Source organism: Fusarium venenatum (assembly GCF_020744135.1).
Source record: "Fusarium venenatum strain MPI-CAGE-CH-0201 chromosome Unknown EDB82scaffold_3, whole genome shotgun sequence".
In the NCBI taxonomy this organism is placed as follows: Eukaryota; Fungi; Ascomycota; class Sordariomycetes; order Hypocreales; family Nectriaceae; genus Fusarium; species Fusarium venenatum.
This window is the reverse complement of record NW_027072131.1, coordinates 6,019,771-6,041,797: the sequence shown is the minus strand read 5'-3', so window position 1 is coordinate 6,041,797 and position 22,027 is coordinate 6,019,771. Positions and strand designations below refer to the sequence as shown.

Below are 22,027 nucleotides of genomic sequence, written 5' to 3'. Positions count from 1 at the left end.
ACAAACACCTGGCTTTGAAAATTGCACAGCGATTTATTTCATAATCATAGGCCTCTCCAAGACCTCCGCCAAACAAGAGGCCGTGCCCTTGATACAAAGGCAAACAGGAAAAGCAAAAAGACAATAGCTCCTCACACTCCTGGCCAACTAACTATGGCATCCATGGATCCTTCTTTTCATTCAGGTTGTTTCTCTTTCTCTTTCCACCTTGTTTCGTGTTTCCCATATAACTACCGATAAAATATTTGCTTCTCCTATACCAAACCGTCATAGAGGGATAGCGCTGAGACAATGGTCTCGTCCCGTTTGCTGCCCTCCTTGAACTCCTCCATGTCTAGACTACCATTCTCGTCCTTGTCCATCATGCGGAAGATCTTCCTTACTCGTTTCTCGGGGGTATCTTCGTCTTCGGGTAATTTGACCATGGAACCAACCTAAGCATGGTTAGTTAAGGCTGCTTTACTCACGGCTCCGGAGTATCTAGAGAATATGCGACCGCTGCCGAAGAGCAGCGAGTAGGCACTTACCATCTTGTAGATAGCCTCAACAATCTTCAGCATTTCGTCATAGCTGATCTTGCCGTCGCCATCAATGTCATACAGCTGGAATGCCCAATCCAGCTTGTCTTCCATCTTGCCTCTGCTGGTGACACTCAATGCACAAATGAACTCCTTAAAGTCGATAGTACCGGACTTGTCGCTGTCGAACACGTTGAATACATAGTCGGCGAACGAGCTCGGATCTCCGAAAGGAAAGAATTGTCTGTAGATCTTCTGGAACTCCTCCTTGGTGAGCGTACCTGACGGGCAGTCCTTAAGGAAACCTAGAGTTGACGTTAGGCAACTGTTCTCATGTGGCGAAGGCGTCGATGTTTGATGCATGGGCGGTGCGAAGCACGCGGGAGGCCTGGTGAGGATACGGACTTACCCTTGTACCATTGCTGCAGCTCCTTCTTATCAAAATGAGTGGACTTCTGAAGCTCAACAAGTTGATCTTGAGAGAGCTTGGACTGTCTGAATAAGCACGAAGGTGGTTAGTGATGAGCTATCGTTGCGATGAGGCCGATCACAAGGTATAATGACGTCGGTCCTTAGCTTCCGTGGGGATCCGAGGTTGACAAATGCGCTTGCGCCCGATGAGATTCTGGCTGCAAGTGACGCAACATCACCTCGATGGCATGAAGGCGACAAACAGCGGGACGGCGTCGTGAAGCGACTGGGAAGAATGAAAAAAATGCGTCAAGAGGAAACTTACGATTTACCCATGACGTTTTAGACTTGGGGTCGTTATCGGCGAGTAGAGGTAGAGCACGAATTGCGCGATGGTTGAATCAAAGTTAAACAGTTTCGGGAGAGTCTTTTTTATCTCGAGAGAAACGAGGGACTGGAAGCCGAGTTGCTGAGGACAAGGACGGTCTCAGCCTCTTGAAGTATCGCTTGCGGAGGAGAAAGTATTGGAGAAGCGACGTCAATATCGAAGTCGAAGTCGAAGTCGAAGTCGAGGTCGGGAAGATTGGGGGAGGAAATAGGTTGCGTCGAAAGCCGGAGCGCGGAGGCGTAGGCGTAGGGATTAAAGCGAAGCGCTTGGTGAGGGGCTGATAGTAAAGCTCTCAAGTCTGTGTCGTGTCGCGTGGTGCGAGAGGCGTAGAAGGAGAAGAGTCCAGTCGCAAGGTTGTGGAGGAACAGGATGAAGAAGTTTAGTCGTCCGAAGGAGATGAACGGCAAAGTAGAGTAAAAGTAATGTAGCCGAGCCGATTACCTTAGAGAGGTAACAAGAGGAGATGGAATAAATAACTGGTAAGTTACTAGGTAGACCCGGGCTAGTTAAGTCGAAGTGGAGGTCACTCACTCACTCGCTCACTCTTCACTGCCTTGAAAGGACGGATGGGCAACGAGCAAGGGTGGGAAAGAGCAGAACACGAGGGCGAGAACAAACTCCGCCGGAGTAAAACCCATCCATAGGTGGTCCTGACATGGTCCTCCAGGGAATCCTCCAGTAGCCCAGGCCTCCGCCGGGCACAACTTAGGGGTCTCACTCAGTACACCTATAGAAGGTAATGCCTTGGACAGCCCACCTCGATATAGTGGGGGCGGGGTTCTGGAAGTCTGGAGGTTTAGAGCCTGCCCCGCCACAGCCTAACAGCTTCCACACCCTGTACGACTAGATAGATGCATTGTAGTGATTGGCCAGTCGCAAGTTTATGCTATGGGACTCAACACATATTGACTGGAAGAAATCTGGCTTTCCATCAATCTCCATCATCATCAATGACGAATCGCAACTAATAAATGGGACTCGACAGTCGCCTCACCAAACTTATACCAATTTCGTCCGTTTATCTTTTTCAATACTAGTAAGCAACATAATGATTCTTTTCAAATCACAATTCTACATGGGTATGTCATCAGCTGCCTCTTTAAGCAGCTGCTGTTGGGTAGTCACAGCAACGCTCAAAGAGGCTATGTATTTTCTCGATTTCTGGAAGAGTGGCGACCAGGCTAGTGGATAACAGAAAAAGCTGGCTTCTTAGCTACAACAAGGGATAAAAACAAACAACCCAAGAGCTTAGCCGGGTCAGCATAGACTGACTGGCTAATTTTGTCTTTTACAGGTACTTCCAGCAGCCAACTTTTCTATAATCTCCAGGCTGGGTTCCATGTCCGCTCACATGCAGTGGAGTGGTGTGTGGCTGTGTTGCACCAACATCCACAGATGGCTCCAATCAGGTAGGTCTCGGTTCTTGTTTAGGCCATCTGATTTTGATTGTTTGCCGATTTATTCTTACCGTTTGTGTCAAGGCCCTGTCTTTTGCTTGCGCGTATTTGGCTGCCAATAACTTGGCTTGAATACGATCGAACTTCAGCGAGGTCGCAAGCCAACTTGTATAATCAATAGGTAGAAGTTGATGATGGAATATTGATTTACATTAGCGTTCATGTAACAATGCGCCGCAGAGAAGTTATCTGCATCTGCGCCAAGTCGGCGCCATACCACTTTATCTTCAATAAGCTTTTTGCTGAGCCCACCTTGATTCACAGCTAAGCTACATTTCTTTGGCTTTTCCCCTAGCTTCCAAGCAGAATCTCACAATGACATGCTACCTACAGCCAAGCTTGGCTGCCTCTTCTCCCACTCCTTCCACCCTTGACCCCTGCCGTTATCTGAACACTCGGCGTTTATTCTATGGATTTGTGACAACTGGTCATCAGGGTGTCGGAAAAATTGGCTGCTGGAAGCACAAGGGACGAAATTTGTAGGTCAGGTTATGCTGCTTAGGTCAAACTTCTTAGGATGTTTATTTTTGTATCCGCAGACTCACCTTAGAAGAGAGGAGGCCAACATTTCTGATGCCCACTAGAAGGTTCAACCATACCTATCAATTGTTGATTCTCAAGTCCTCTACCTGCAGATCGATTGGTGCAAATCCGTTAACATACAAGTCACTTATGTGATACTCCAGCGACTTGCTGTCCTACCGAATCATCGAACGTCCTCACACAGGTAACTTACTCGCTTTCCTGAACCAAGTGTTAATAATGTCGGAATTCAAAAATATCAGAGCTTGAAACAAACGCGGAGTAGTTAGATTTTAGACCGAGCCTCACTCAGGGTATCAGAAAAGTTAGCCGCTTGAGATATAAGAGGTAAAATTAGCAGGTCAGTTTATACAATTAAGACTAAAGATAAACTTAGGTTATTTGTTTTATAACCCTTTATGCTATTTAGACTAGGGATAAATTTAGGCCATTTATTTTATGTCACTTTATACTATTTAGACGATAATCAGGTCATTTATATTTTTTGTATCATAAGGTTAGGTAAGAGGTCTTTAACCCACAACGACCTTCATGCTCAAACTCTCGAGGAATCCGCTAAGATCCTCCTTCTTCACTTCCACCACACAATGCTCGAAACTATCGATTCGTACCCTCGTGTTGGTTTCTGACACTACTTCTTGGAATGCGATGCCGAATTTGTTGAGGCCGTAGCCCTTTTCAAGCTCGACGTCTCCATCATCATCTGACATATCCGAGTCTGAGCTGTCGGAATCCTCTGACTCTGTCTCGAGTTCATCATCATCGCCTGCATCTCGTCGAGCTGCCCGTTTATCCTCTCGCACTTTTTGCTTCGCTAGACGTGACTCTTCCTTCTTCTTGAGCTTTGCTTCTCTTTCGATTTTGCGTTTCTTTGCGGCCTCTCTATCGAGCAATGTTGTGTCCGGGCCACCTCCGCCACCCGTGCCTACCACAACATACACACCTCGTTTCTCGTTGAGGCCGGCAACAACAAGTGGTGTACCACGGCCGCCGTGCGAAAGCTTTCCGTGAGCCTCTCTCTCTTGTTCGGCAAGAGCCTCGCCGACCCAAAGTGATAGTTTGGTTAGTGCCGCGGGGTGAGTGAAAAGCGCGACGTCAGGCCCCTCCTTGACCACGCACATACGGAACGCTCGGAGGTGTTTAATCTGTTTTTTGTTGATGAGTGATGTCCCTGTACGATAAATTGCTCGATGAAGGAATTGAGCAGTGGGTAGTCCGGCTTTCAGCGCGTCGATACTAGTTTAATCGTTAACTGTGTTTTTGGACGTTAGTAAGAATAGAATGCACTTACTCTTCGAGCGCGTCGTATGCCCCCCAGAACCGATCAATCCATTCCTGCCCTTGAGCTGCAAGTTCGACCTCTTCCTCGATTTCTCGAGCATCTTGACGGGCCGCAGCAGGGTCGTCGGTCTGAGCATGCTTGCCGACTTCTAGGAGGGCACCAACGACAACTCCCACATCTTGAGCACTCAATGTTGCGCGAAAACCCCAACTTCGGACAAAGCCCCATCCATCTTTGGCTCCAGCACGATCCTTACCATCTGTGTCGACTGATGGCACCATTTCGTCGAGGTTGTAAAGTGAGCCGTACTTGAGCAATTTCGCTCTAAGCTCGCGCTTCAGCATCATGTCCATGTGGGTATAGTTTTGCTTGCATTGAACAAGACTGACTCCCATTTTTGCAAGTAATTTGTGAAGTCGCTTGATTCCCGTCTCACTCCAGGTTTTTAGACGTGAAAAAAGGTATGGTGAATGTAGCATACTGTCGTAGAGACTCCAATGGCGAATGAGCAGAAATTTGGGCTCAGGAGACAATCGAATCCCTGTGTCTTCCGGGTTTCTCGCTGTGGTGGGAATCACACCCGTATTTTCCACAGCAACACGCCCATTTGAAATTTCTGGGGGGTTGAGTCGCCTCACCTCGTCCCGAAGAAGCTGCCTTATTCTCGTCCCCCGAATTCCTAGCCAGCCTGTCGGGCGGCTCTTGTCGCTCTGTCTGACAGGTGCCGCAACACCTGCTGAGGAGCGACCGTAGATTTCCATGGATGTAACTCCAACTATCGTCAGCCACAGGAGATCGTTGTCTTCTCTGCCTAACTCGGAAGCAAGCGAATACATCATGGAGGAAAGCGGTTCCGAGAAAGAGGACCCGAATTTGTAGTACTGATGAAGGATGGCTTCGTTCTTCTCTCGCATTCGCAATAGTCGTCTTCGTAATGCGCGAGCTGATGGACCTGCAGGTGGTTGTGCTCCGGAAGGGGGTTCGACTGGATCACTTGACAGCCCAACATCAAGTTGCTGTAAGGAAAGGAGCCCTCTTTGCTGGGGACGCTGTGGTGATTCCGGAATTGAGCTGGACTAGGTGAAGTTGTTAGTGAAGTCTGATTGAAATACGCTGGGTATTCTTACTGAGTTACTCCGTCGCCGTTGCCGGGGCCTATCATCATCACTATCGTCCTCTCCATCTGACCAACTCTTTCGTTTTTGACCCGCGTGCGTAGGTTCTTTATCAAAGTGGTTACTGGCCTCGTCCTCGTCATCGGTATCTCCCAATTCCTCACCCTCATCATCAATTTCGGGCATGTCTATTAGAGCAAGGTATGCGGTACGCTCAGCCTCCATATCTTCCTCGATATCGCCATCATCGAAAACGATGATACCACCTTTGCCAGGGTTGAATACTCGGGTGATCTTCCCTCCATCAACTCCAGCCGGGCTCCTCGACTGGTACGAGGACGATATCTCGGTTGCTGGGTCAAGGGGAAACCCACCAAAAACGTTTCCAAGGTTCCAAGGCCGATGTGCATCCATAACCCAAACCTCTACGCCACTGTAAGGAGCATCATCACCTTCGGATTCAAGTCCCAGTAATGGGCCCAAGTCAACCATGCCTCCTACACCGAGGCATACAACGACACCACCACTACCACCCTGAGATTCCATCATGGGCGTGACCAATTCCCGACCGGCTTTCTCGAGGTCGGTGTATCCGGAAACAGGTTGAATCTTGTGAGGAACATAGTCGTGTTTGAGCAATCGAGTAAGGATTCGGCAAGCACAAAGAGCATCGGGTTCGAGGGCGACAAGAATAAGTACGGGCGGGGAGAGAGGGTGCCGTGTTTGCTGAAGGTGAATGTATAATTTCGAGATCAAGGACCGTGGAAGATACATTGCGAGAAGTCGACAGCGGTCAAGTCGCTATATTGTTTATGTGCCACAGGTGTCATGAGCGTATTCGAGGATAGCTGGGTCGATCGAGGTCGGTTGTCAAGGGGGAAGGTGGGACGCGTTAAGTACTAAGATATTACTAGAAAAAGTTTGGGATGAAAGCATATACGGTCTCAGGGGGACTTTGTTGAGATGGACGTGTACTCAACGAACAAGTAAAGGCAACTGTATCGTTATGTTATATCAGTACCTATGCAATGGAGACCCTAGCTGCGTTGCTTTGACGTTGAATTGGGATTCAATTTGGGTGGACGCGTTTTTGGCGACGCGACTGGATTGAATGACGCGCTTTCTCGTATCTAGTTGACTAGTCTAGTGGGCAATAGAAAAGTTAACCTTCAATCTATAGGCTACAAAAAACAAATGACCTAAGAAGTCTGGTCTGAGGAGCATAACCTGGCCTACTAATTTCGTCTCTCATGCTCCTAGCGGCCAACTTTTCTGGCCCTGATGGGCCACCCTAGTAGATTGGCCACACCAAAGGAGGACGAGAATAACCTCTGACAACTGCCCCTCCTTCCATTCTAGGTACTTTTCCATTAAAGACATAGCCAACATAGAATCACTCAAGTTCAGCCCAGCAGAAGCTTCTCCTATCAGTGACCCTCATCATAGAGTTCAGTCGTATACGTGACCCTGTTGAGAAAATTGGTTTCTGAGAAAACAACATTGATTTGATTTATTGGGGGTTTGACCTGTACAGATCTTTTCAATTTAGAATTCGAAGATAACTGAGAAAGCTTGGGTTTCGGTTCAGAGATTTTTTTTAAAAAAAAAAAAAAAAAAAAAAAAACATATATCGTTACTTAAGTTGCTACTCTCCAGGAAGTAGAATTCCACCATGAGAACAAGTCACAATCAACAAATTTCGAGATTATAGATTGTTCAGATAATAGTTGAAGTGGTTTAACATTGAATCTGGGCATTCGAGCCTGTAGTATATAGGGGGCAGGTAGATTGGGTAGCATCTAGAAGGCAGGTACCCCACAAGGGGAAAGAGGTGCTTATCCGTCTACTTCCCTATATAATTCCTTTGTTCAACTTTGTCTCATTCATTTATTCTTGGTGATATTCAAATCGCAGAGAAGGAAGAAGAAGTAGAAAAAGTGCAATTGCTCTTTACCCTCGTTATCGAGAAACTTGTGACAATGGATTTCCTTGAACGAGAACAAGCCTGCCAAAAGACCGGTCAAGACACTACAGGTACCGTCATGGCTTATCCGAACCCAAGCTTGCAAAGTTGTAATGCTTGAGTAGGGCACAGCAACGCCAAGGTCTCGGATTTGCGCATTGTCTCTGTTTGTCAAGCATGCATTATGCTACTCTCCAGGTGCATATGGGCAGCGGCAACCAAGATTCAGACTCTTGTGTGTGGTGTTTTGTTTATTCTCGCCTACGACAAGGCCGAGATATCGTAGTAGGCATAGTATTTATCTGCACTCATGGCCTGGGGTTGAGGACGCATTCCAGTCGGAGCTTGATGCTTTTGATCCAATATGGCAGCTGTGGTATTACGGCCCGGCCACCGAGACCTGGGTATCCCATGCAAGGCGGAGCACTAACCTTATTGTTGCGGATCAAAGCCACTGGAGTGTCGTGAAGTTAAGGTACGCAGCAGGAGAAATGGAGACAGGGACGGGTCCCTAGTCACTGCATCAAAGTTACAGCGTAGCACTGCACTTCCTTCAGAGCTAAGTTGGTGACAGACAGGTCTTATTTCTGACTGCGTCAATTAATTACGACCAGGGCAGTGGATTCATTGAGATTTGTATGATCTAACATGGTATTAGACCTGCCAGATCCCTGACTCAAAACCACAACAAGCCCATCTATCTACGGGGTACTGTATCCATCTATCCATATAGTGGAACAACCGCCCGTCACCAGCTTCAGTCTCCACGCATCGTATGTACGTGGATTCAAACTATCAACCAAAGCCCTAGTTCCTACTACGCGGGGCCCTTGCTATCACCGGCCATCCTTGCTGTGCATGAGATAGCCAATTTTCTTGCATCTATCTATCCGTCTTGAGCTCGCAAGCTCGACCACGTCACAGCTGGGCTACATTACGGTCGCCGATCATTGTTGTAAACTCGTCTCAAAGGAGTTTCGCTTTGTCCCGATGGCTTGGTCCACGCCGCTTGTCTCAAGAACCAATTCATAGTACCAACCACGCCAAATAAAAAAAAACCCGACTTTACCGGCCTCTCGGGAGTCTTCTGGGTCTTCCTCCGCCCTCCCTTCCGCTGTGCTGGGAACCGCCCTTGTTCCCCCTCCCATTGTATTGGTTGTTTGTTAGCATTAATACTGGCACCTACCACACAGTCCGAGTTGCTGGGTCCTGTGCAACCTCACATTCAACCACTGCCCGTTGTCAGAGCCAGCTAAGGGTATATTGTGAACCTTTATTGGCACACTCGATACTGTGTACTACTGTCAGTACTTCAACCTCTGGTCACGTCTCATTCCACCCACGTTACCAACAAACCTTTCCCGGTGGCATACGTACCGTCCCTCCCACTCGGGACGAAGCCTGGGTATCAGTTACCAGCATATACGTTCGACCCACCACCGCCTAGGCAGGCTGGCATTATTATCACTTCCATATCGCTTTCCTCTTGGCTCGTTGCTACCTATCTGGTTAGTGTAAGGCCTTATTCTCATGTATTCCTGCCAAACAACACCCTACTCCTACCACAATTGTCTCTTCTCGAGCACAACCCACCAGAAGGGTCTTGAAGCAGAAGTTCCTTAGAAATGGATCACAATGATTCCGAAGAGGACCCAACATCGGACTACGGAGATTCTATAGCAACCTCCGAGTTCACATCGGTCTACACTAGGGAACTTTACTCATACGAACACGGAAGGTAGGTAGCAAACCAAACTACATGGCATCTTATGCTCAATACTAACTTACTAGGCGTTATCAAGGCTTTCTACGTGGCCGCTACGGCCTGCCTAATGATGATGCTGAGCAAGTTCGTGAAGGCTTGAAGCACAAGCTGTATTTGGACTATCTTATGGATGGCAAATTGATCCTCGCTCCCATTGGTGACAACCCACAGAAGATTGTCGACCTTGGTACTGGTGTTGGTATGTGGGCACAAGATGGTAAGTCTCTTCCTTGCCCCAATGATAGCGCTCTCAAATTGACCCAGGTTACATGTCAGTCGCGGAGAACTTCCCCAGTGCCCGCGTTATAGGAACAGACCTTTCGCCAATCCAACCACATTGGACGCCTCCGAATGTCGAATTTCGCGTGGAAGATCTTGAGGATGAAAACCGCCCCTGGACGAGCATATATGCAGGCGCAGACTTGATTCATGTCCGGGCTCTGTTACAAACACTGCGTAAGCCAAGGCAACTGTTAGAAAGGGCTTTCGAGTCAGTGGAGTGCCTCCAAATTTCTCGTTATAACAACTGACTGAATAATTCCAGGAAGCTGAAACCAGGTGCCTGGATCGAAATACATGAGATTGTCCCTTTCGTATTTTCCGACGACGACACCGCTGGGTATGACCACCCTATGAACAAATTCTATCGACTGGTCGAGGGCCCATTCACCGAATTGTATGGCTGGAATTTACGCTTCCCTTTCCAGATCGTCCAAACGGTTGCTGATGTTGGCTTCGTCAATGTCAATGAGCGGCACGCATTCACACCTGTAGGCCGATGGCACCAGGAGGCAAAGATGAGAGAAATAGGAATATTCACCCAGAATATTCTTGAAGAATGGGTTACAGCCATGCTTGGTCGCCCAAGTATTATGGGACTTACAGAGGAAGAGGCACATGAGCTTGGGCATAGCATTTTCGAAACTTTTAACAATACACGCATCCATGCACAGCTCGATTGGATCGACTGCTGGGCGCAGAAGCCTCTCTGATGGGCAAGCAGAGAGACTTTCATTATAATAGTGAACCCCAATAGTGGTGTTTTCGGCTAAGGTTGATAGCTGTCAGCACGCATCACGCTTGTATCTCCGCTCGACTTGCGCGATCAGCTAGCCAGCCAAATCAGACGCCAGACTATATGATTCTTGCGTCTGAGGTAGCAGGGATGAAGGTTACATTGCATGGACTTTCTGGCTGTTGAAACGCAACACAAGAGCAAACACTGACCCATCATACAACACCGCTAATCAGGCTGCCGTGGCTTATGCTAGGTATCGGAATAGGAAACGGTAGTGTAACATAGTGGGGAGGGGTGTTAGGGTTCTTACATATGCTATTCCTAGGACGAAGTCAGTATTAGGCTTTGAAAATCACGTACAACCACCAAAAGCACTGACTGAGGATCAGTAAGATGCCAATTAGAAGCTCATGAGGCGGTCTACGGTAAAGAACTTGAACTTGCGCAAATGTGTAATGTAATGCCCCTCAAGTCGGAGTTCCTCGTTCATCTCAACAAGACTCTTCGTTCGCGATGGTGAAAGAAGATTGGAATAACTACTGGCTACTAATATGTTTACGATTCCTTTCGTTTCAGCCCTTATCAAAGAAAATACAATGGATATATGTGTGTATATGTATTCAAACACCCGCTTTTTTTTTGGTGCTATCATATTGCAGTCATTCTCGCTTGGTACATCTTTAAGTGCATAGGTGCACAAACATGAATGTATAAGTACGTGCAGGAGAGAAAACAAACAAGATGTTCCAATACATCCGTGTCTGACAAGCAAACACCCCATAAGATTTGGCTTAAGGAGGTATAGTCTCCTTCTTAGGGGGAAAAAGCAAAACAAAAGAAGAACGAGTAAGCGGAGGGAGCCAAGAAAAAGAAAGACAACAGTGTACACGTTGTGTGGCAATATGTTGTTAATTTCCAAACGTGTTACCGCCAGGAGGGGGAGGACCGCGTCCCATACCGGGCGGCATACCAGGCATTCCTCCACCGAATCCACCACTGAAGCTTCCAAATCCACCCATTGGGGTAAAACTGGCGTTATCATTGTAGCCTGACATCATAAATGTCCAATCCATCTCCCCTGGCTCGTCGCTTGAGGCAACAGAGCCTGAGTTTGCTCGCTGGCCATGATGGATGGTTCCAGGGGTCATTTGTCCAACAGATGGGGCGAAGCCGGTGGAAGAAGGCGTCGCGACTTGTGGGATGCCGATTTGAGGCTGAGAAAACTTAGGAGCTTGCCGTCTCTCGTGCTTTTCCCGGCGACGTGCTGCGACACGTTCGCGCAGAGGAGCGAGAAACGCTGGTCTTCTCGGTTGTCGACCGGCAGCGAGAAGAGAGACTTCGTGTGCATCCCAAGCTTTGATAAAATGACCACCGAATGCCATGTGCATAGGGTTGTGGTAATTGTTCATGAGACCACGGAGATCATGGTTCTTCTCGATAGCGTCCCATGCACGTTCTACCATAGGACCAGAAACGCGCTGCCGCAGCTGCTGGACAAGGAACATATACGCAGGGAAGGGGAAGTGATGCATGGAGTACCACTTGAACGGGCGCAGTGACTCGGAGGACTGAACAATGTTATCATACTCAATCATCTGCGTGGCCTGTAGAAAAAGACTGTCTCTCTCAACTTCCTTGAGCGGAACATCACCATTGTTGCTGTGCATTCGAACGAGAAAGCTGATGATGCGCATCTTACACAAGGCTTGGCGAGTCATTGTGAGAGTAAAAAAGTGCAGGGGGATTTTAGGGTCACACTGGCTGAGGTATGTACCCTCAATATGTGCGCAGTAACCATCAAGAGTATACTCAGGACCGTCTTGACCAGCAAGCCGGATTGTCGCTTGGTTCCTATTGGCAGTTGCCCCTCCAGGGCTCTTATCTGTATTGTTCATCTTGAAGCTGTCGCGATTGCTATCGCTTGAGACAGCCATTGCGAGCTCAACCCTTGTCAGAGAGAACAGCATCTCGGTTGGTCCAGTGTGGGGGGTGGGGAATTCTTTGCCATCAACATGCAAGTCCGAGTCGTTCACATTCATTGGTATCCTGCAGTCACCGCCAGTAGAGAGGGCAGTAACCGTTGATCCAGCCATTTCTCCCAACCGTCGATCATATCCCACAAGTGTCCACCATAGTCGACGGCGTTGCTCAACTTCAAATGGTGGTAAGCCAAACTGTGCTGGATCTCGATGAAGACCCATCCGCTGAGCAATACGAACAGCTAGTCCGATCAAACAAAAGACTTGGCGAGGGTCAACAAACCATCGAACAGCAAACTTGGTGAAGATTAATATAGAACTCAAGACTCTGACAGCTGGGATAGACTTACTAAATAGAGGATATAAGCCTGTAAAAGGATAGGGTCGTTGACTCTCATAAAGCCAGCTTCTGTAAGCGCCTGTTGAGTACCAGCATGATATCTCGCTAAAAGTTCTTTTTTTGTTTCATTAAATCTTCTGTAAACCTCCGCTTCCTCAAGAGATGTGATTGCCATGAGATACATGGCAAACATGAGGGCCTCAATGTTCTTGGGTGCATTTTCAACATCGGAACTCGCCTCAATAATCTGCCCTTGAACAGTAGGGACATGTGTGATTTTGAGCAATGGATTAATGTTGTCGATGTATATTTGCCAGAGTTGGAAAATGTGTATAGTGGAAGGATGGAGGTTAGATATAGGTACAGGAGCACTCCCTATGATGAAAGGAAAGCCGTCGGTTGCAAACATGCGATCAAAGGCACGATGAATGGTAGAACCGACTTCAGGTTCTTCGTCCGACGAATCTTGAAGCATGTGCTCGCTTGCCCGAAACTATTAGAAGATTAGATGGGTGTCATGTAACGATTTGAATGATATATACCTCTTTATGATAAGAAAACCAGGCTCCTCCGCCAGTTCTACGGGGGTATTAGCATGGATGATTCAAAATCTGTGGTTGGATGTGTTGCAGGATGCGTACTTTTGCTCTGCGTTTGATGGAGCAGGGGACGAACTAGCTTCAGGGGTTGTCTTGAGGCCTTCAAAGTCGTTTTCAAGCTCATCAACATCCTCTCCTGGGGGGCCATCAGGTCTCAACTCATGGCCAATAGCATCAACCTTGACTCCATGCTCAGCCAAGAGATTTTCATATTTTTTAAGACGCTCAATGAGATCCTTTTCTTGGAGGCGCTTCTTTCGGCGACGAGGAGGCTGTGGGGGTATAACCCGGCACTCAACCTTAGCCTTGACACAGTTGGCGCATGGCTTATTCTTGTCGCAACGAACCTTGCGTTGTTGACACAATACACAGCTGGTACCTCTGGTTAACTTGATGTTGGAAGGATCTTGGAATTGCTGCTGCTGTTGTGGGGCCGAGCCGGGGACACCGGGGACACCATTGGGATAGGGCATGGTAAGCCTTGATGTGGTCCGGGTGAGACGGTCTTGGGAACCGGAGCGTTTGAGCCCGATAGAGTGGATACTATAGCCCGGGGCACACAGTTGTCGGGCCCGGAGTGAGGGAGAGTACTCGAGTGGTGGGCGCTGAGACAATGCACCAACAGCACAGCTAGCTATCTGTGTGTTACCAAACAGGTGGTGCGTAGATGAGTCCCAAAAGAGGTACTTGCTGAGTTAGTATCGAAAGACCTGACTTGACGGGTTCAGCTGAGCTGCAAGTCAAGTCTTGTATCAGCCCTACAGTTAACCAAGGTACCGACTGTGATGTACCGTACGTGACCGCAGGGACCAGATACGATTGCTTCGGTGTTCAGCCAGTGACAGGCCGTGAGGGAAAAGGGATCACCACTTGGTGAGTGTTTGGTTTGATCTTCCCCGTCGGGCCCGAAACTACAGCACGGGAGCTTACTTCGCTTCGAGACCGTGCTTTAACATGAGAGGATTATTGAGAATCTGAAAGGATGATTGGATGATTAGCTAGCCCCCCTCTCTGTTGCTGACAAGATATAGGTACCTCCTGGTCAGTAAAGCAGCAATGAGGTATAATAAAATGGATAACGAAATAAAACAAGGGGCTCGAATACTATCAGAGAGAAGACTTTCGGGTAGCAAAAGGGCAGGAATTGGCCGAGAGTTGTTCAAGTTAAGAAGGCACGAGCGTTCGCGCCCGTCGGTCCCGAGGAGGGGACGTTCCTGCCAGGTTCGCGACTTTGATTTCTCAATGGGGTATAGCTTCCTCACTCCCGGATCCGACCTATTGCTTTATCCTTCACCTTCGGGGATTTGTTTATCTTAAACCAATTTTCTTCGGTGGATTATTGCTGTGTTCTTGTGAAGCGACTGAAGAATTCCGACCGAGTAATTCATTCTTGCCTCGCTGGTATCCTCTAGACTATGACACTAGTTTCACCTCCTTGTATGGCTCGGGGCTCAGTCAGTCCGACGATTACCTCGTTGTGTAGATATATATCTAGGATAATATCCAGTCCAGCAATTGTATTCATGCTCTACTCATCATCTCTGAAACTGTGTCTCTTTAGCTGAATAACTACTAAATAATTTAGTATAAACTTATCTACACGACAGATCTACGCCTCGAGAACTACAATCATGTCGTCTCCTGAAAAAACAGACTTTGGTCTTCCAGAACGCAAGTCTATTAACTCACTCTCGTCGACCGAACAACAAAACCTCTACAGCCCTGCACAAGACGAACGCACCAGATCTAGCCACAATGCCTTTCAACAGCAGCAACAATCTCAAGACACCTCTAAAGTCGAAGTTACAACCCCAGGTCCAGCCTTTGACCAAGAAGCTTTTGACAACTACAAGCCCAAGACGCTCAAATTCTGGCTCATAATTATTTCTGTCTTTGCCGCCATGTTACTCGTTGCTCTGGATCGTACAATCATTGCAACCGCCATCCCTCAGATAACAAACGACTTCCAGAGTTTGGGCGATATAGGGTGGTACGGCTCTGCCTACATGCTCACTACCGCCGCTTTCCAACTCATCTTCGGTCGCATCTACCGCTTTTATGACTTAAAAAAGACATTCTTGACCTGTATCTTGATTTTCGAGATTGGCTCTGCCATCTGTGGAGCTGCACCCAATTCTGTTGCCTTTATCATTGGGCGAGCTATTGCTGGTATTGGCGCAGCAGGAATAATGACGGGATCAATGATGTCCATTATTCCCATGGTTCCTCTACACAAGCGACCCGTCTTCCAGTGTGAGTAATCTAACCTGTTATATTACTTCCAGCAACTAACTCTGTGCCCAGCAATGTTTGGTATGGTCTTCGGCGTCTCATCAGTTGCTGGCCCCCTAATTGGTGGAGCATTTACTCAGCATGCCACTTGGAGATGGTGTTTCTATATGAACCTACCTGTTGGTGCCGTGGCCTCGATCTTTCTCTTTTTCTTTCATACTCTCTCAGAGAAGAAGCGTGAACCTGTCCCTGCTCTTGAGCATATCACTCGCCTCGACCCGCTTGGAACCTTCTTCTTTGTGCCATCAATGGTTTGCCTCATCCTGGCACTCCAGTGGGGAGGCTCGACATATGCCTGGAGCAGCTGGAGACTCATCCTGCTCTTTGTCATGTTTGGCCTCACACTTATTGCATTTATTGCTGTGCAGATTAAGATGCCCAAAACGGCCACCATCCCGGTCAAGGTCATTACTCAGCGGACGATGTTGGCTTGCGCATGGATTTCTATATTTGCCGGCGGTAGCATGATGGTTGCTGTCTACTATGTTCCTCTATGGTGTAAGTTTCTCCTATCATGCACTCCGTACAGTTACTGACATACTTCTAGTCCAAGCTACCAAAGACGTCAGCCCGGTCGACTCCGGTGTTTACACTATTCCCCTCGTGCTCAGCCTTGTTGTTGCTAGTATTATGTCTGCTGCTTTTACCCAAAGAATTGGCTACTATGTCCCTTCCATGATAATATGCCCATGCATCATGTCTATTGGACAAGGACTCTTGACCACCCTCAAACCCGACATTGGTTCATCGCATTGGATCGCCTACCAATTTCTGGTCGGTTTCGGTCTCGGAATTGGCATGCAAAGCACTGGTCTCGCTGTTCAGGCAACACTTCCCAAGGAAGAAGTCCCTACTGGTCTCTCTATTAACTTTTTCGGCCAACAGCTTGGTGGTGCTATCTTTGTTTCTGTCGGCCAAACTGTCCTTAGTGGACGTCTCGTGGAGCGACTTTCGGGTATCCCTGGGCTTGACTCTAAGAATCTTGTCGAGACTGGTGCCACAGAGCTCAAGAGGATAGTGCCATCACAGTATGTTTCCCAGGTGACAGACGCCTATAACCACGCAATTACGCGGATATTCTTTGTTGGCGTGGCGTTGGCATTGGGCCAACTTGTATGCTCTTTATGTGTGGAATGGAGGAGTATCAAGCCCAAGAAGGCCGAGTCTTCACCCGAGACTGGTAACGCTACACAGGAGAAAAAGGCGCAGGAGTTATGATGGACGAGTAGAAATATAGATGGAACGTATGAAGCCTTGGATGATTGAAAAGTTAACCAGTATCATGGTCTAGAAACTCCTCTCAGATACAGCAGTGTGATACTGCAAAGACTAGAATAATTACACACATAATGAATAACACGACATGAGCATACGTTGCCATCATACCCATATTCCTTAATCAGGCAACCCATCATGACTCGGACGTGACCCGATTTGCTGTTGGAACAACTCACCGTACATCCTTCATCTTTAGACTCAGGTGTCATGTCTTGTTCCTTTTTTTTGTTATGACTTGTACGGCGTAGTCGAGTGACGATGGCGGTGAGACCTGTAAGTGCCATGATCATCATGCGACATCCACCAGCCAAATCTCGACAGGGGACCCATCTCCAAGATATGAAAAAGACTCGAAAAGAAGGCACAATTTGTGTAATTCTTGGAATTTGGTGTCATTTCACATCTCTAACTTCCCCCAAATTGTGAATTAACCTTTAATGTGGGTTTGCCCACATCTAGTTCCACGACGACGCAAAGTCCCAGGCATATTTACGCCTCTCTCCCGCCATCTATCTGTTGTGAATGACTTATACCTCTCTACTTGATTCTTAACCCGAGGAACCGTGTTATACATTCTCCAAACTCAATCGCTGCTGCCATGTGCTCAAGCATCAGAACAACGATGGCGTGCGGTCACATATTCACAAACACTGCCACAACATGTGGCTTGCGGCCCATCTCAAGATTACGTTCATATTCACGCTCTCGCCCAAGATCATGTACGCCCAGCGTCAAAACTCAACATCTCAACGACACGTGTGCAGCGTGTGATCCAGCGGCTCGGAGGCGCCGTGTTCGGCAGGATTACGAAAGCCGGAACGCCGAGCTCATGGAGCTGTACATGGCGGCCAAACGGACGGGCGATGGAAACGCCATGATGCAGGTGGAACGTCTAGTTATGGAGAATTCCATGAATACTATGGAGCGCAACTTTGAAATCAGCGTGCCTTATCAAGAGGAGGATGTCATGTGGTGGGAAATGGACTGAATGATGAGAAAGGGGTGGGAATGATTCATGACGACAACGGGAGGGTGTTGGCCAGGCGTTTGCCGTTTTTGACTTTATCAAAATGGAGGGGATTCTGAATATTCTTGTATGCCACTTATGTACATCTGCCATTAACACATTGAAATCCCATTAACAGGAATACCTTTCACTCCCTAAAATGACCGTCTAGATGTATACCAGAGTATTGTGTTCCTCTGTGGGTGCAACGTCGGTAATGATACAGACCACATGATATATTTCAGGGCTCGTGACTGAGGGTTTCGGATAAATGATCCGATATATTTCGTATCGACATGAAAATAACAAAGAGGAGATGAATTCCCAGTCTAAACTGTTGCGCAATAAAATAAGCCTGCCCTCATGTCATTGCTGAGGGAGGCAACAAAGTGGTATCCAATTTTTGTTTAAATAAGAGAAATGATGGTTCGTATCTTTCGGCGTAACATGTTCGCTAATCTAACATTCAATGTGATCTGGGTGATGGCGGTGTTGGTGATATTGATCGATAGGCAGGACGGTCGTACTGTACGCTCCTGAAAGCTGGCAGAAAAGTGGTGATACAGGGTGGTGTTTGTATTGTTTGTAACGGGGGATAGTCCAATTCGATAGAGGCCGTAGTAGATGTCGTAGATGTCGTTGAGGCATCTGAAGCGATAGAAGTTGATTGCTTGTATTTTTTGCTTGGTGGAGGTGTGTCGCTGTCGATGCTATCGCAATGGCGGCGCTTTCCACTGCGAGAAGTCATGGTGGTGCTTGGGCGTGCTGTGTCCGTATGATGCGGCGGTAGGTAAAGAGTAGGCGGCGTGATGGTGAAATTATGTGAAGTTGAGACGCGGACCATTTTGTCCGAATTTTGACTAAAGGCGGCGATCATATTCCAAATGCGACGGTATTGTGCTGTACAGCACAATAGTAGACTGAGCAGGTGTGCGGTGAGACAAGATTGAATTTGGAGACGAGAGTCACGTCAAAGTTGACCGATGAATCAAGACCAAGGTCAAGATCAGGATCAAGATCAAGATGGGGGAGGAAGGTCGGAGATTGAAGGCAGATAAGAAGAGAGAGAGAGAGATCAGACGAGTATTTGATATTTGCCGAAAAGATCCCAAGACAATTCAGCCAGTGAAAACCAACCGAGGCGGAGGGGCTAAGAAAGGCAAAGGGAGAGATGAGAATGATATATGATAAAGATGGGTTGTTAAAGACAAAACCAGAGATAGATTAATTTTGGACAGCTCAGTATCTAAGATAAAGAGAAGAAGAAAGATGAAAGAACTTATGGATGCACAGATGCAATTGAAAAAGAAAAAGAGAAAGGATGTGAAGGGGAAAAGGTGAGACTCGGGTAGGTAGGAGAAAGAGTAGGAAGGATAAAGTGAGCAACAGAAATCCACATTGTTTGAGCCAAACCAAATGCCTGCTTCTTCTGCTTGCATATGCACTTGCATACCTGTGGAGATGCGATACATAATCCTTAAAAGCTACTAACTTTCTGTATTTCCCCAAGTTCAAAAAATAAATTAAGATTTCCACTTGTTGAAGAGATGAGTATAGAGTTTATGCCGTTCCGAGGTATCTTTGTTCTGTCCTGTCCTGTTCTGTCCTCTTCCCGAGAAGAGAGGGACCTGCAACCGTGAGCAGTTTTAAACAAAGGACCTTGCGCATCAAATGGATCCGACTTCAGGTCCTGATGATCAAAGCTTCAACAAGGGCATGAATACCGACCAAGGCATGGAATAATGATCAGATCTTCCTAGTACACTAACCGAGCGAGGTCATGTTAATGTATGTCAATGTATTAATATCAATAATGAATAGACAAAGATAGACAAGTCGTCCCTTTTTCTTGATGAGACCACTTTCAAGGTACTCAAAGCACAAAGTAAAACTTTTGTTTTGTCCATCTCCCCCAAAACAAACCCCAAATGGCGGCAAAATCCAGGGTCGCCATGTAACTGAGACAACTCAGATCGAATTAAAGTGGAAATTGAATTCTGACCTGACCTGACATGGAAATTCAAATCCCCCACATTTAAATCGCCTACGTAGGTGCCGACTACTAGCCTCGGGCTACCCATAGATGCCTACTACAGGTAGGTACCTACTACCTGTCGCTAATAGCAGCCTGGAGCTGGAGCTGAAGCTATACTAAGCGCGGGGCATTGTTGTTCCCATCAATCCACTTCAACTCACCTTCATCATCTTTACGCTATATCGGCCAAGCTAACGATAGCTTCGCTCAACACCAGACCTTTTAATCTAAAACACCCCTACTAGTCCTCACCGCCCAATCTCCACGACCGTTTTCGAATTTCAAACACTGTCGGTCCACAACCAGCCGGCCTACTTCTCACAGCTCGTTCGTCATGACTACCACCACCACGAACCCCGCCAATCCTCTTCTCTCGAACCAGAAGAGTTCAGAGCTTCAGGCAGTCCTTCACCCTCTCGTCCTTCTCACCATCTCCGACTATATCACACGGCACACACTTCGCCAGCAGGAAGGCCCCATCGTTGGCGTCTTGTTGGGTCAGCAAAATGGTCGCGAAATCACAATCGAGCATGCTTTCGAAGCTCATACTCGCCAAGAGCCCAGTGCACAAGGCGGTTACCTCCTCGATGGTGACCGGTTCAGCACACGCCTAGAACAGAGTCAGTCATCCCGCATGAATCGCTGTCCTATTTCTCTAACCGTAAACAAGTGATCACCGTCCACAAAGATAGACAACTCGACCTCGTTGGATGGTACACACTCCTACCATCTTCAGGCCCCACCCCGACTATCCTCCCCATCCATAATCAAATTCTCCAAGGCTGGAATGAGTCAGCCGTACTGCTTGGCTTCCATCCCGAGCAGGTTCTCGACCACTCCGTTGGCGGCAAGCTTCCCCTCACTATCTACGAAAGCAATTACGAGGTCGACGATTCAAAAACCGATAACGATGGCGAGGATAAGAAGATGGATGATGGAGAGCCTACACTCAAACTCAAATTCAAAGAGCTGCCCTACTCTGTTGAGACTGGCGAGACCGAGATGATCAGCATGAATTATGTGGCTGCTTCAGGAGGAAACGCCGCTGTCGCCGCCCCCAAGGACGACAAGCCCTCTCTATCTATTGAGTCGAACGGCAAAGGAAAGCGCCGGCTTGTCGAGAGCCAAGATGAAGAGACTAAGGACTTTGCTCAAGAGGACGACGATGCACTTACACCAGAGGAGGACGAGATGATTGCCGCCCTGACCGCAAAGGCGAATGCCATCAAGATGCTCCAGTCCCGAATTCGCCTGCTCACCACATATCTCGAGCGTCTCCCTCCTTCTTACGTCAACGGTGATACAACTGATCCCAGCAGTATGGAGACTGATTACACCACACCTTCATCAACCGTTCTGCGTCAAATCCAGGCTCTTGTGAGCCGCCTGGATCTTGTTATTCCTTCTGACAAAGCCTCTTTCGAGCGAGAAATGCTCCACGAGGCGAATGACGTGAACCTAGTGAGACTACTCAACGGTATTGTGCAAAACCTCGGTCAAGCCCGCGACGTAGGTAAGAAGTTTCACGTCGTTGAGACTGCAAAGGCTAGCCATCGCCGGGGGACCGGTCCTGGCCCTGGTCCTGGCTCTGGCCAGGAGTTTTCTGACCCGTCATATAATATTCGTGGGGCTGGTGACATTCTACTCTAAGACAATTATTCATTTGCGAGCGAGATTCAAAGCACAACGAATCTGACGGCCACGATGAGTTTGCTGCGGAAGATTTCAGCCCGGCGTTAGGTGTTTGAGGTAGATAACGAATGGAAAAACATCATGAAGAATGGCCAGACTATCTCTCAGCAAGTAGTGTAGTAGCCGAAGGCCCCTTGATACCCAGATGAAGTTTCAACGGTCTGGCTGTGAAACCAGAATAGATATCTTGATACTAGAGTGTTCACCTCACTACCTTTTCACGAACTCTGTGTTTAGTTCACAATTTTTCTTCGAAACAGTTGGAACAATTGATAGGCATCGTTTTGAGAAATTATCGACCTTTTAAACCTAATCTGGGACCGTGCGACTAAGAAGACTTCCGGAA

At 47.7% G+C, this 22,027-nt stretch overlaps 9 protein-coding genes across 9 annotated transcripts; 4 read left to right on the top strand and 5 right to left on the bottom strand.

The window, feature by feature from the left end:
* Positions 1-149: 149 nt before the first annotated feature.
* On the bottom strand, positions 150-1,552 carry EDB82DRAFT_265866 (uncharacterized protein). Its single transcript, XM_025728469.2, has 4 exons — positions 1,255-1,552; positions 928-1,013; positions 528-823; positions 150-434 (listed from the first exon to the last, which is right to left on the bottom strand). The coding sequence occupies exons 1-4, from the start codon at positions 1,263-1,265 to the stop codon at positions 255-257; spliced, it is 573 nt and encodes a 190-aa protein (XP_025582832.1). The 5' UTR covers positions 1,266-1,552; the 3' UTR covers positions 150-254.
* Positions 1,553-3,732: 2,180 nt separating this feature from the next.
* EDB82DRAFT_508840 (CDC45 family) lies at positions 3,733-6,779 on the bottom strand. The gene is made up of 3 exons (XM_025728468.2): positions 5,727-6,779; positions 4,609-5,675; positions 3,733-4,553 (listed from the first exon to the last, which is right to left on the bottom strand). Exons 1-3 carry the CDS (start codon positions 6,486-6,488, stop codon positions 3,830-3,832), a joined length of 2,553 nt encoding a protein of 850 aa, XP_025582831.1. The 5' UTR covers positions 6,489-6,779; the 3' UTR covers positions 3,733-3,829.
* Positions 6,780-9,064: 2,285 nt separating this feature from the next.
* Positions 9,065-10,704, top strand: EDB82DRAFT_265829 (S-adenosyl-L-methionine-dependent methyltransferase). The gene is made up of 4 exons (XM_065607343.1): positions 9,065-9,415; positions 9,469-9,659; positions 9,707-9,932; positions 9,987-10,704. Exons 1-4 carry the CDS (start codon positions 9,303-9,305, stop codon positions 10,432-10,434), a joined length of 978 nt encoding a protein of 325 aa, XP_065464161.1. The 5' UTR covers positions 9,065-9,302; the 3' UTR covers positions 10,435-10,704.
* A 552-nt stretch (positions 10,705-11,256) lies between these two features.
* On the bottom strand, positions 11,257-14,135 carry EDB82DRAFT_265819 (fungal-specific transcription factor domain-containing protein). The gene is made up of 4 exons (XM_025728465.2): positions 13,421-14,135; positions 13,322-13,358; positions 12,790-13,272; positions 11,257-12,736 (listed from the first exon to the last, which is right to left on the bottom strand). The coding sequence occupies exons 1-4, from the start codon at positions 13,849-13,851 to the stop codon at positions 11,369-11,371; spliced, it is 2,319 nt and encodes a 772-aa protein (XP_025582829.1). The 5' UTR covers positions 13,852-14,135; the 3' UTR covers positions 11,257-11,368.
* An 874-nt stretch (positions 14,136-15,009) lies between these two features.
* Positions 15,010-16,919, top strand: EDB82DRAFT_559502 (major facilitator superfamily domain-containing protein; the record flags this gene model as incomplete). Its single annotated transcript, XM_065609718.1, has 4 exons — positions 15,010-15,053; positions 15,129-15,631; positions 15,683-16,168; positions 16,218-16,919. The coding sequence occupies 4 exons, from the start codon at positions 15,010-15,012 to the stop codon at positions 16,886-16,888; spliced, it is 1,704 nt and encodes a 567-aa protein (XP_065464160.1). The 3' UTR covers positions 16,889-16,919.
* Positions 16,920-17,570: 651 nt separating this feature from the next.
* Positions 17,571-17,936, top strand: EDB82DRAFT_527766 (uncharacterized protein; the record flags this gene model as incomplete). Its single annotated transcript, XM_025728463.1, has 1 exon — positions 17,571-17,936. One exon carries the CDS (start codon positions 17,571-17,573, stop codon positions 17,934-17,936), a length of 366 nt encoding a protein of 121 aa, XP_025582827.1.
* Positions 17,937-18,178: 242 nt separating this feature from the next.
* Positions 18,179-18,952, bottom strand: EDB82DRAFT_265757 (uncharacterized protein). The gene has a single exon (XM_025728462.2). The coding sequence runs from the start codon at positions 18,829-18,831 to the stop codon at positions 18,421-18,423; it is 411 nt and encodes a 136-aa protein (XP_025582826.2). The 5' UTR covers positions 18,832-18,952; the 3' UTR covers positions 18,179-18,420.
* On the bottom strand, positions 18,952-19,586 carry EDB82DRAFT_265762 (uncharacterized protein). Its single transcript, XM_065607342.1, has one exon. The coding sequence runs from the start codon at positions 19,424-19,426 to the stop codon at positions 19,073-19,075; it is 354 nt and encodes a 117-aa protein (XP_065464159.1). The 5' UTR covers positions 19,427-19,586; the 3' UTR covers positions 18,952-19,072.
* A 411-nt stretch (positions 19,587-19,997) lies between these two features.
* Positions 19,998-21,974, top strand: EDB82DRAFT_508828 (uncharacterized protein). Its single transcript, XM_025728461.2, has 2 exons — positions 19,998-20,609; positions 20,660-21,974. Exons 1-2 carry the CDS (start codon positions 20,324-20,326, stop codon positions 21,637-21,639), a joined length of 1,266 nt encoding a protein of 421 aa, XP_025582825.1. The 5' UTR covers positions 19,998-20,323; the 3' UTR covers positions 21,640-21,974.
* The last annotated feature ends 53 nt before the right edge of the window (positions 21,975-22,027 follow it).